The following is a 13,593-nucleotide window of genomic DNA, read 5'->3' as shown; positions in this document are numbered from 1 at the left end:
ACCCCCCCCCCCCATTCACACACCACACCTAAAAATACTTTAACGTAGAGGGACAAACTAAGGGAAAGTGCATTACCATACAATATATCACCTAAGCCTTGGGATCGTTAACCCTTTGTTAGGACAGACGGTGTTCAAATCTAGTCTACAACTGATAATGAGATCTGCCAGCACAGTTGAGACAGGGATAATTATGGTAAACATTACCTCCCCAGCCCCCACTGTAACAGTACATAGCAGGGGGGAAGCTAAGTAGGAATTTTAAGCATGTGAAAAAGGTAGTCAGCATTGTTTTTAGGTTATGCAGTGTCAATGGGAACATGTAACAAATATGACAGACATAATCCCAATTTGGCTGCACAAATGGAAATACACTTCTGCTGCTGCAGGTACCCTGGAGTAATTCATCCTAAAAATTTACAGCAGAAGCACTAAAGTCTTTAAAGTCATTCTCTTGGCGGTTCAGCTTCCTCGGTTCCTTCATCCAAGGGCACCTGCTATGTGTTTACATTAAAGATTAGAAAGCTGAAAGGTTACTGAGTCACTGCTGGGACAGGGGAGCAGGGTGAGCTAAGCTGCAGCCTCTGCTGGGGGTGGAGAGGGGGGTGGAGGGAGCGGGGGAGTCTCTGCTGGGTGGGTGGGGGTTTGACAGGAGGAGCTGAGTTGCAATGTCTCTGCAGGGAAGGATGAACAGGCAGAGATGAGTTTCTAAGTCATTGCTACTGAGTCACTGCTGGGAGGGGGAGCAAAGCTACTGAGTCACTGTTGGGAAGGGGAACAGGGGGAGATGAACTGTTGAGTTTCTACTGAGAGGGGGAACTGACCTGCTGAGTCACTGCTTTTATTAACATCAGCTGGGCCCAGGGTCAGTCAATGAAGCCAATTACAGTGACGGCGTAATACAAATTTCCATGCCAGTTATATATCTATCTCTACGTAGAACATCCTATGACAATTTTGTCATTGCTTTATAATTTGATAACAACATCTATAGCAATAGAACTGGTAGGCGATGCATTTCCACTTGGCAATGAGGACATATGTTGTTATACCTTAATGGTAAATGATTTTTTTATAGAAAATCTAAAAAAAATAAGAAATCAAAAAGGAACAATGAAGCTACAAAACGTTCCTAAACTAAATAAAACAAATCCTAATCATCTGCATGTTAATGTTGTAATATTAAACTTCTTTTCATGAAGACATTTCATCTCTTAGCCTGAGGCCTGAGAGCCGCAGATCCACAAGCTTCCCTTATGTACTCATAATTTCATTTCCAATGTTGTAACCTATAAACACAGTTTATTTTTCTTTTCTGACCATCGAATCTCATCATCCGGATTCCTATCTCTCGCACAAGTTAGCCTAAGGCGAATTTCAAGTGCAAGTGAACTTTTCTTTCACATGAGCCAAATTCAGTGCACCTCAAAACAAAAGGTGTTTAAAGTCTTACTGTTCTTTTCCTGTGGAAAGCAGAAGTCCAGCACGCTGCCTGCTGGTTGCAGCGCTGGAGATGTGACTCAGCAGGGGGCATGTCAGACCTCTGCGGAGAGACTGCTGCTTTAACTTGGACAGGACTGATCCTCTTTGCAGGCTGCTGGCAGGAGACAGACTTTGTGACTCCACAGAAAAGGAACTGGAAGTCTTTGATTACCTTTTGTTGGGAAGCACGCTGGATGTATTTCGTTCTTGTTAAATACAAATTCCGTTGGGCTTTAAAGCTGAACTCCAGGCCTCCAGATTAAAAAAATTGCTGCTCCCATTGACTGCAATACACACCACTGCTGCACCTGCAGGAAGATTTCTTCTGACCATCAGTGCCATAGGGGAACATGGAGCCGGCTTCCCGGGCAATCAGAAATCGGATGGAGAGTAATGACCCGCCTCCTGGCTTCCTGATTGGCTTGGAAGCGGCTCCATGCTGATTGGCTTGGAAGCCGGCTTCCCAATCAGCATGGAGCCAGCTTCCCAGCCAATTAGGAAGCCAGGCCGCGAGTCATTACACGGCGTCCGGCTTCCTGATTGGCCAGCTTCCCGACCGATCAGGAAGCCAGGCAGCGAGTCATTACACTTGTGACGAGGGAGCATGGAGCCGGCTTCCCGACCAATCAGGAAGACGGGAGGTGGGTCATTACATTCCTTATTGGCCCGTGAAGCCGGCTCGATGCTGATTGGCTGGAAAGCCGTTTTCCTGGCAAATCACAATCGAGTCGGCCAAACAACATGGAGATGTCATTACCCGCCGTCCCAGCTTCCTGATTGCCCGCGAAGCCAGCTCCCCACCAGCCGAAGCACCGATATTGGTACTATCGGCGAGTACCGAAAGCAATGCTGATTGACTGGGAAGCCGGTTTCCCTGCCAATCGAGCCGGCCAAATGTGGAGCCCGCTTCCCCAGGCAGGCACCGCAAGGCAAGTCAGGCTGCCGCCTTATGGCGCTGCAGGGTGAGGGCGGAAAAAACAGGGCATTTTGACAAGTACTTGTACTTGTCAAAATGCCCCGATGTTTGCGCTATGTTTTTTTTTTTCCACTTACCTTCGGTGCGGGAGAGCAGCGGCGAGTCAGCGCTGGTCTGGTGGGAGGAGCTCCAGGTGGGGTCCTAATTTAGCTGGCCGGCGACTGCCTGAGGATCCCAACACGCGCGGCAAAAATGCACCTTGCCTGTGTAGGCAGGAAACCTAGCACCGGCCCTGTCCCCAGGAATCAGGGCGGCGTGTCATTACTCGCTGCACTAATGCCTGATTGCCCAGGAACCGGCTCCATGCTAGCGGAAGCACCGGTATCAGCTAGTACTGACAGAAAAATATCAGTACTCGTAGTCGAAACTGAAAAAGCAGTATTGTTGCTTCTCTACTTAGAAATATTTGGAAAAAGTGTCTTTTTTTTTTTTAAGGGCTTGTTCACACCATGTCCATTGAGCTGTGTATTTGCACATACCATGGCATATACAGTATATGATGTAAACAGGGTACAGATAACACAATTGTGTCCTGTTCAAATCATTAATGTGTTTTCTATGTGTTCTGTTCCCATTATACTTGTGTGGTGGTGTGCAGAAAAATGCAGCTTATTGGACATGGTGTGAACAAGCCCCTAATTGTTATTGTCCCTGGTATGTATTGCCACTTATGAGACACCCATCAGAAATTTCTACAATTATTTATTTTAATGACAGAAGCTGTCTCAGTCCATAGAACACGGAACGGCATGCAAACAGCTAAATATACAGCTGAAATACAAATATGTCAAATGTTGTACCTGCCAAACGATTTGTAATTCTGTTTATCCAGTCTTATGGTTTACACACCTCTGGAACACTGCACAGTCAGAAAGGTCACTTTGATACTTCCTGGATTGTTTAGTTAGCCTCCTAAGGTGGAGTAGGCCTTTTTATTTGTGTTACTTTTTCGTTGGATGCAATAAAGCTGCATTTATTGCCATTACTGTTTAAAGACCAGTGACTTTCCTACAAGTGGCCACATGCCCAGTGGCAGAGAGGTGACACCGTAAGCTGGATTGCTGAACCATGGAATGGGTATGTCACATGCCCAGCTGGCAACTGAAGCAGAGGTGTGTAAATCATAAGACTGACTGTAAAAGAATTATAAATCCTTTTGGCAGGTAAAACAGTAAACATTTAAATACTTCAACTGTATGTTTACCTGTCCGCCTGGCACTGAGAGGTGTAAAATAAAATAAAAGGTAAAATAGTTAAAGACGGTAAAATGAAACCATCCTTACTTTGGAAGATCTTTAATCGTCTTCCCAAAATCAGGGTCCGGCTTGTGGTCCTCGTCCTTTATCTGATGAGCTTCAGACACTCTCATCACCACATATCGTTGGGAACCTGGAAGAATATGTCACTGTGATGATAATGCACAAAATCTCCCACACAGCCATACCAAAAGAAATGCCTTTAATCCAGTTACATTTAATGAAATAACATAAATGTAACAATGATCTTCAACAGACAGTAATTCTCTCTGGACTATGTACTCCTTCACTAAGCTGCTCAATGTTTCTTGTATCAGCGATTGTGGAAACATTAGTTTAAGTGTGATAACACCCCCAAAATCTCTTTGTCCCTATTTCTATAAAGTAATGTCATACACCTGTGTGCAGACGTTCTCTATCATGCATTTGTTTATTTTTTGTAAACACCGGATGGATCCAGTCATTTCCATGCACCTCCCTATTGTAAGTGGCAATACCATTGCAGCCAATTCTCCGGCTGCAGCGTTGCCACTCTTAGGGCCCATTCAGACCATGTCCGGATCATCTCCAGACAAGATTGTCTCCGAACCCAAAATGCATCCTAATGTATCCCTATGCTATTTCTGGCCTCTGTTTACACCAGCGCAGTCCGGGCTGGAATGCACTGGAACTACGGGAAGGTTCACACCATTTTCTGGACCAGATCTGTTCCGGAAAATGGTGTGAACCTACCCTCGGCCCATTCAGACCATGTCCGGATCATCTCCAGACCAGACCAGATTGTTTCCGGACCCAAAATGCATCCTAATCCATCCCTATGCTATTTCTGGCCTCTGTTCACACCAGCGCAGTCTGTTCCAGACCAGACCAGAAAAATACTGCTTGTCTTATTTTGTCTGGTCTTGAATGCACTGGAATGCACAGAAACACATCAAAAACGCATACAAATGCACGGGAACACACTGGAACGCACATGTTAGACCATTTTAAGCTAAAAAAAAAAAAAACAACAACTTTCCGAACGCGGCAAAATGCAATGCAATGTTCCAGATCTGGTCCGGAAAATGCTGTGAACCTGCCCTGTGAACCTGCGCGCATTGCTCTGCCTGCTTCCATTGGGGATACATTAACTTCTTTATAACTCCTGTTGAAGCCGAGCCTACGTAACTCTTTTCCTCATCTGTGGGGTGACTAAGGCTGTTTGAGTGACAGCTTCCTCTCCCCATCTATCTGCCCCATGTGCAATCTGCTTTGATTGTGGGAAGGATCCCTCAGGGATAAACGATGGAGGATACGATAATCGTATGCGATCGGTTTTTCGTACGATAATCGAGCAGTGTGAATGGAGACGTGCGACCGTTTCTACTGTACGGTCGCACGTCTTCTGTCGAACCAGCATGTTCGAAAACCAGCCGGGAATCGTACGATTCTCGGCTGGTTAGAACGGTGCTCGGAAGACAAATGCCGAACGGGCCGGTGTGCGCACGCGCACACTGCCCATTCAGCATTGCGGTCATCGGAAGCCCGCCCCTCGGGGCGGGCTTGCGATGATCGAGAGTGCGATCTGCCTGTCCAAGATAGGCAGATCGTACGTTTTTTTAATCCCTTTACAACCATCGCAAGACTAAGGTCTTGCGATGGTTGTACAGTGTATGGCCACCTTTTAAGCTTGTGATTGGAGGCAGCTGCTACAGTGAGCCTTGCATTAGGATTCACACTTGTGCATCGCCTACCAATCTCTGCAGTGGAGAGCAAGTAGGCTGAAACACCAGACCACATGATAACGCAACAAAAATAAATAAATATATATATATATTTATGGTACCAAATGAAATAGAAGTTATTCATTCTGTTGTTAGCTTCCCAGCAGAAATAAAATCAAATAATATCAATGGGTTTAGTGATATTTCCAGCCACTGCTCTCATATGCAAAAGGGATTGTGTCATTTCAAAGCCCCCCTTCCTGGCCATTCACAGAACGCCATGCAGTAAATGTATAGTCTTTTTATCCAATGGTCACTGATTACATTCCTTTAATAAGGGACTGTACCTGGCAGTTGTTGTGGATAGCCTAGTATCAGAAAGGAAATGAGGAAGGCAGCTGCTCCAGCTCCCAGGAAGCCAATCCACCAGGCCCCGACCCACAGAGGGTTCTCCGGTGTCAGATGGGTGCTGCAAAAAAACACAAACACATTCTGTTGGCCAGTCCTAATCAGCTCGGGGTGCCAAATCACAGGGAAGGTGGCTGAATAGATGGATTAAAATCATTCAAAAAAACAGTTAAACGAACAGTAGTCGTGTATCTCTTGTAGTAGTGTATCTCTTGTAGTAGTAGTGTATGATTATGAAAGGTCCACTTTGTAATATTTGTACCATGACTAGTCACCAAAGCAAATTTTAGAAAGTTTTAATGGTTAAAATAGCTGAAAGATTTGTTTTAAAGCAGATCTAAAGCCAACATGTGAGGTTTCTAGTTTCACCCATTTCAAGTTGGGGAGAATTGCCTTACTGACACAACAGGAAGTAAGAGGAAATCCCTCCATGGTGAGGGAAGTCCAGATGTCACTAGGACAGGGGTCCCCCATTGGAAGATTTCCCTCTATTCCTGTTCAGGTGACATCTTAAAATTTTGCATTGTTCCCTCACTTTCAGTCCAGGTGGCAATGGTCACCAGGACACATAGGGAGGGTGAATCTCCTCAGCTAAACACAGACAGCAATAAGGAACAGGATTCACATTCCGTGCTCAAACCCAAATTGGTTATTATAACTGATAACTACTCTTATGTATCATTTTTCCAAACACTGAAAGGAACCATGTCACAAAGTAATTCATAAGCCCTGATGAGGGGAGATATTGTGGACTGCAGAAGCGCGCTGGCTATTTTATTCTATTTATCTTTTTATAAATAAATACCATATTGGATTTTGTCAGCAATGGATCACCTATCTGTTCTCTAATTGGTTTCACTTGAGACCCCCTATTCTGGTCGGGGGCTCCCTTGTCTTGTGTGGAAGAAGCTCCTCCAAGGAAGTTTGAGACTCTAAAGAGGAGAAATATTGACATATCAAGCACCTCTCCCACAAATCTATAGGAATACAATCTGAAGTTCTGTCCAAAACAGGAAAACAACAACTTGGCTTTAGATACACTTTAATGCTCTTTTCTCCCTGCGTATAGAGAGCCTGGGATATTTTTGTATGAAGGGCTTAGTCCATTTGTATGGTTTTTTTTTGTGTGTGGACACAATTCCTATTCACATATTAAATATTTGTACAAACACTCTATTGACAGAGAATGTGACAAAGAGGTTATTTCCATACCTCAGGCAAATATGTGTCATGCAAAATATTACTGTGCTTGCCATAAATGTCACCTGCACAACACTTTCTTCATTGGAGCTGACAGATAAAACATGGAATGACGGAATGCTCATTGTTGACGTGTTTCTTTCTCTTTTTTTTAGGCTTAAAGTGTACGTAAAGGCAAGTTTGAAGATTTGGATAGAGTGGTGAAGGATTAGATCCGCGTTTTTTTCATTACAATCTCCCTGCTGGAGAGATGAGTCCCTCAATTGGTTCTGAAGACCATTGTCATTGAGTAGTATGAAGTAAGTAATGGGAAATCTAAAATTAAATAGCTGTAATGATAGCAAGAGGTGGAGGGATATCTTCCAATGGAGACCATTGTTCTAGTGACAGCTATCTAAGATGGCGCTGTCCTTCACTTTGGGGATATTTTCTCTCATTTTCTCTTGCATTCCCAAGGTAGGCAAGAAAAATCTCCCCATTAGGTATTTATGGGGGACTTGGTGCAAACCAAGTTTGTCAGAATTTCCCCCAAGTTCACGTCACTAATGCACCCCCACCTTCAATCAGTCGCGCCAGGAGCATTCCCTGGCCCTTTGCGACATGTAGCTGCAGGGCGTGGAAAGCTCCGGCCACAATTGATATGGCCTGTAGCAGTGGCGGAGCTATCGCTTTAGTAACCCAGGTGGCTGCTATGGGGCCCAGGGCGGCCCAGCCACGACGAGAAAAAAAGGGGTCCCCTGATGCATCACAGGCTGCTGGCTGTCAATGGCGGCTGTGAGGAAGAACGTGCCGCTGTCCAGATAACTGACAACCTGTCAGTGATCTGGTTAGCAGTGCGTTCCTCCTCACAACTGCTGCTGAGTCAGTGACAGACAGCAGCTTGCGGTGGAGGAGGCCAGGAGTCGGCGGCAGCATTGGAAGAGGAGGCAGGGGCTGACGGAGGGGGAGGTAGTGGCCAGGCCAGGCGACGGTAGATGAGGCGGGGGCTGACAGCAGATCGGGGCTGTCGGGTAAGAGGTGTGCAGGTCTGTGAACAGCCCACCTGAGACCCTGCTGAGCCCACCATAGAGAGTCTATGGTGGGCTCAGCAGGGTCACTCTCAGATGTGCTCTGCAAGGGGCGTAACCATTTTTCTATGGGGCCCAGATGATTTTTAGTTACGCCCTTGGCCTGGATGGTGGTTGGGCTGTCAGTGACACTTGATTCGCACCAAGCCCCTGTACATCACTACTCCCCAGCAGGACACAGACAACAAAAATAACTTGTTAGGGGTTTCAACCCTTCCCTTCTCTAGTCAGTCATAGCTGGAAAAAGTTTTGGCTATAAATACACTTTAAGTTATGACTTCATTCCTAATGGGAAATGCGTGTTTGTCCCTGCCCCCTCGGATGCATCATAATGGATGACAGCATAGTTTCCACGGGCCAAAACTACTGGCCTGTGGCTGGGGAGAAATTGTCACACACAGAAGCTAACATTCAAACCTCTGGATATATGAATGGCAGCTAGAAACATAGGGGCACCAAAATATAAGTCTGTTTTCCTGAAAAGATTGTAAGTTTTCTAATATAATTACTATATACTGTGTCCTCTGTGTATGCAAATAAAGTTTTCCCTATTTGAAGATTAGTATATATAATTAGAAGTGGTATCCGTAACCATTTGCAGGTGATACAGGAAATATGCAGATAGACAAGGTGTACAGAATTCAGTAACCCACAGCCACTATCGAGAATCAGAATTGGAAGCTCAAAGTTAGTGAACCCCCTGACTGCATAACCCAGAAAGTTCAATGTTTATGGTGTGAGAAGGTGCTACTTACGGGATGGTGATCTCAGTGTACATGTTCAGGAAGAACCCTCCAAGCAGGTATCCAACAGCTGGGCCAACTATGGCCGTTGTGTAAAATATTCCTAAACAAAAAAGACACTGAGAAATAAGTGGATGTTTGGTTGTCAACTTTTTCAATCATCGATTAATCGGCTTCCGATTAGTTGGCCCTGTTCACGGCTCCACACACGCTGTGCGCCACACCTCCTCCCCACCTCATGCTTGCCGCTGCCAGACCCGCCCGCATCTACGCTCCGTACCTCCTCCCCGCCTCACGCTCACCGTCCGCCCAAATCCACGATCGGCACAGGGACACGGGGAGAAGAAGTATGTACATTATACAGTGGTGCAATGCCGAATACCACTAGCTATAGAGGACTACAAAACCCAGCAATAGAACATTATACAGTGCAATGCTGAATACCGCCAGCTATGATGTACTATTGCTTGGCTTTGTTGTATTCCTCTATAGCCGGTGCCATTCTGCATTCATTGCTGTATAATTTTACACTTTTCATTTCATTATATTGCACACCACACTTTTTTTTTTCTTTTTTACTTCCACCGCTCCAAGCTTGCTCCTGTGATGGACTGCAATCTCAATACAAACTAGTAGTCCCATCACTGGAGCCATTTTTTTAAATGTATTTTATTTTTTATCCGATTAACCGATTAATCAAACTTAATAATCGGCTAACTAATCGATTTTGAAATGAATCGTTAGCTGCAGCTCTAGTTTGGTAACAGCAAAGAAATGTTGGGCGTAAACCTATGAAGGACTCAATGAGAGCAACCTCAGGCCCATCTCTTGGTTAGCGATCCTATAAGCAGGTACACTTGGCATAGCTCGGCGTACATACACTATACATTGTCAAAAGTTTTGGGGTAACTGGCCATCACACTTACCATATGGACACCTTTTTTTAAAATACTGAGTTCCAGTAAAGGGTACTGTTGATGCATCCCCATACAAAGACACTTTGGACAATTGTGGACAACCTTGTGACAACGGTTTGAGGAAGGCCCTTTTTTTTGTTCCAGACTTGTCAAAAGCTTCTGTGCCAGGCCCATGCAATCCTATAGAGAGATCTGTGCCCCAGCACCGAATTCCAACTCTACAGTTAATGGAATGGACAGTGCAGATCATCGGCAACACCGACATGCAGCTGTTATCTCCCTGGATGGAAAGCTAGTCTGCAACATACAGGCTTCTAGTCTGCAGCAAGTCTTTGGAAGGATTTTTGATGACTGTGGGGCACCAGCTGACCGAAGTTATGATCTCCTGACATCACTATTGAATGTAAGTGAATGATATGCCCAAAGTAAGAGCGCTGGGAGAGGGTCAGTAATCTAGAAGTATACTTATCTTTAATACGTGCTCAGGTAACGAACTTGCTGACACTGCGCTATAACACTACTGTCATTTGTTTTGAAGTGGAGATATTTGTACCTTATTTATGTGTTCTAGTTATGTTTGGGACCATTTATCACAGCCTTGGACTATATCCTAATTAAAAAAAAGCGTCCTACACTATAACACATAATTATAGTCATTGCGGGGAAGTTTTTATCACAGTCCTGAACTTTATCCTGATAAAAACTGACATACACTGTATCGGAAAAAGACAATGGGCATTCATAGCTAGATCCACCACACACCGTGCTATGGCAAAGAGGGAATTTTAAACAAGTACATCCATGGCTGGATGGGATGATGCAGAAAATATTTAAGAAGAAGAGAGAAAAAATGAGGATAAAATAATCTGCATGAGAAATATTTATAAATTCCTCAAATCTCAGGGGCCAGGTAGCCAAATTGGCTGAACCCAGCTTTCCGAATTGGCTACAGATGGTATTGCTACTTTAGCAGTCTCTCATCTTTGGCAGCAGTCACTGTTCGCTGGCCAACTGCTGTCAGAGAACACAAACTGTGTTAAAAGTTTAAAAACCCCATTAAATTACTTTGGCTCCCCTAGACGCCCCCTTCCCAAAGGATAAGCATCACTAAGAAAGCCTGGCTGCTTCTTTTCTCACTAATTGCTAAACACCCATCCTCAGCCAAGCCAAGTACAGACGTTTAGTGCCCTATTGACCAAAAGAAACGCTGCCATGAGATTAGGTCGTGTCTGGATGCCTGACTACCCCTGCACGTGTACAGCCAACTTAAAGTTGTTCACGTGTTTCAGTCCAAGAGTTTAATAGTCAGATTGTTTAAATATTCTATCTTTATCTAGGAAACAGTGTGTGTAGCCATTTTTTGGGTCTTGCAAATGACCAGACGGGTTGAAAAATATAATTTACAATGTGGTAAGACTAAACTTAGCTTTTGTTTTAGGGATAGCAAAAACAAATTGATGGAATTAACATTTTTAAGAGAACAATTTAAAGTGTCTCTTTTTTATACATCCCAATCAAAGGTTTAACACTTACCCCTCTAGTACCGTCAATCTCTTCTGTTTTATGAACTAAGGAGGCTGAAACATCTTCAGCATCAAGCATACTTCCAGCTGTGTCATATGCTTGGTCCCCCTCTGGTCCCTGTGGTTCCTTCCTCCAACCCCTACATCACTAGAGGGCACAACAGTGACATAAGGGCCAGCAGAAGGAACCACAGAGTGCAGCCGGGGACCAGGCATACGCCAGCCAGTTCAGCAGCAGAAGGGTAAGAATGAACTTTACCTTGAAGGGAGGACATTGACCAAGATCTTTAAAAAAGTGACAGAGGCTGGACAAATCGCAGGAGCCAGGTAGCCAATGTTCCTTAAAATTTACACCTGGCACCTAACTTAGGAGGTTTTCTCTAGTCGACAATGGAGCTGGCTCTGTAATAAAAATCCTGCTGGCCCCTGGGTGGGCCAAGACTTCCATATTAATCTTTCCACCCCTGCTTTAAAATAAATCTGAAACAAGGGGCTGCCGTTGCTAACTTCTAAAAACTCCTAGTTGCTTGGCTGTTATGTTGGACCACTGTTTTCCATTCCTGCCGAGTCCCTGACCGGGAACAAGAATATAGATAAAGCTAGAAGTCCTATTCTGAATTCTTCTTCTGCATTAGTCACCTAAAGTACTTGAAGTTACTGGATCAGTATGACTGCCATGCAAGTAGCATTTTCAGAAGATGTCGTGACATATTTTCTTTAATAACACAAATAAGTAAATAAACTTGGTGAAGAAACCCACTCAGACCAAAGCCTGGCCAATGGCACATCTTTGCTAGTTATTGAGCACTTGCATACATTATGCATGTATACTTTTCAGCTAATTACTGGAAATAGCTGAGACAAATGCCAAAAGCAATACTGTGGGATGCTATAGCAATCAAGGCACAAACACTCAAACTATACTCACCAATATACACCGGGGAATAGCTCGACTTGACATTCTCATCCAGATAAGTGACTCCCAGTGTGTAGAGTGGTGTAGCTCCGATCCCATGAAGGAACTGTCCCATCATGAAGACGAAGCGGTAGTAGGACAGTCTGGAGGCACGTTGAGAGACTCGATAGGTATGATTGGACAGGCACAGACCCGTGTCTTCGGCTAAGTTCACCTCGTACTCGCCGGTGCTGAAGTGCGGCAATGCAAAGACTAAGGAACCAATGCCCATTATTAATACTCCCCAGCCCAACCATCGAGGCTTGTGACCGTTCCCCCCAAAGTAACTAACAAATATCAAGCACACACAGGCCGCTATGTCATAGGAGCTGGCAATCAGTCCACTGTGGTAGCTGTGCAAGTCGAACCTCCGTTCTATGGAGGTGATAACAGTGTTGATGAAACCATTTACCACCATGCCCTGGAGAAAGGAGGCGGTGCAGAGGAATAAGAGCACCCCTTTAGATGTGTTGAACACTTGCAAGAAGGAGGGCCTGAAGCCACCCCAGCCACACAAGTTCTCACTTTCGGAGGGTATAAAATTAATCTCACAGGGATCGTCCCCATAGAGTGCTTTCTTGGTACAGTTTTCCTCATACAGACTTTCAGTGTAGGAATCCGGAGTCCTGGTCACATCAGAATTCAGCAGCGTCTTCGAAAGCAAGGCGTCCGCTTGTTCGCCACCATCTGGACTGGCCAAGCTGTATTCGCTGACACTTCTGGAGGGTTCAACAAAGGACAGCAGCTCTTGTTTGGAATTGAAAGAACTTTCCGTGGATAGAAGATGGGGCATTTTCACAGGGGCTTCTCTTTCCCTGGGGTTGGAAATGTTCTGCGGACCCGTGAAGGAGAACAAACGTCCCTGTACAAAGCAAAAAAAAAAAAACAGCCAATGTTATGCCATTCTGTGAATAAGCGGCAGAACTGTGTAAATATGGACCTTCTGCAGACTAAGTGATCATACAGTATTTCTTGATACACATTGAAGAACCTTGGCTGGTTTGGTCTGCACATCTGCTCAGTATTGCATGGCTTAAGAGATACGGCAACATCAGGAAATGAATTTGCTGTTCTCTTTCCTTCCAGCGAATGACAGGATGAAACTGACTGGTTTGGGAGAGCAGTTGACATTCTGTGCTAACTTTTTTTTTAAAGTAGATGTAAACCCATCTGAGTGTTAGTTTATTTTTCTGAAGCACTCCGAGGGGAATTTATCAAAACTGGACAAACAAAGCAGGAAGCTGGCCAATTAGGAAGCCAGGCGGTGAGTCATTACTTGTTTCCCGGCTTCCTGATTGGCCAGAAAGCTGGCTCCATGCTTCCTTGTCACCTGGTGCCATTCAGGAAGCCGGGTGCCATGTAA

The 13,593-nt window shown here is 44.8% G+C and overlaps 1 protein-coding gene across 1 annotated transcript in view; it reads right to left on the bottom strand.

The window, feature by feature from the left end:
- The window catches only part of SLCO4A1 (solute carrier organic anion transporter family member 4A1), a 24,059-nt gene extending 10,988 nt beyond the window's left edge, over positions 1-13,071 (bottom strand). The window contains exons 1-4 of the mRNA XM_018560011.1: positions 12,204-13,071; positions 8,848-8,938; positions 5,765-5,886; positions 3,742-3,847 (exon numbers count right to left, since the gene is read on the bottom strand). Of these exons, the coding sequence (XP_018415513.1) occupies positions 3,742-3,847; positions 5,765-5,886; positions 8,848-8,938; positions 12,204-13,023 (1,139 nt within the window). The 5' untranslated portion in view covers positions 13,024-13,071. The remainder of the gene's footprint in view (positions 1-3,741; positions 3,848-5,764; positions 5,887-8,847; positions 8,939-12,203) is intronic.
- Between the last annotated feature and the right edge of the window lie 522 nt (positions 13,072-13,593).

This window comes from Nanorana parkeri, unplaced genomic scaffold (genome assembly GCF_000935625.1).
Source record: "Nanorana parkeri isolate BGI_ZX_2015 unplaced genomic scaffold, ASM93562v1 scaffold17, whole genome shotgun sequence".
NCBI classification, from domain to species: Eukaryota; Metazoa; Chordata; class Amphibia; order Anura; family Dicroglossidae; genus Nanorana; species Nanorana parkeri.
The sequence above is the reverse complement of the archived record's forward strand: the minus strand, read 5'-3'. Positions and strand labels throughout refer to the sequence as shown.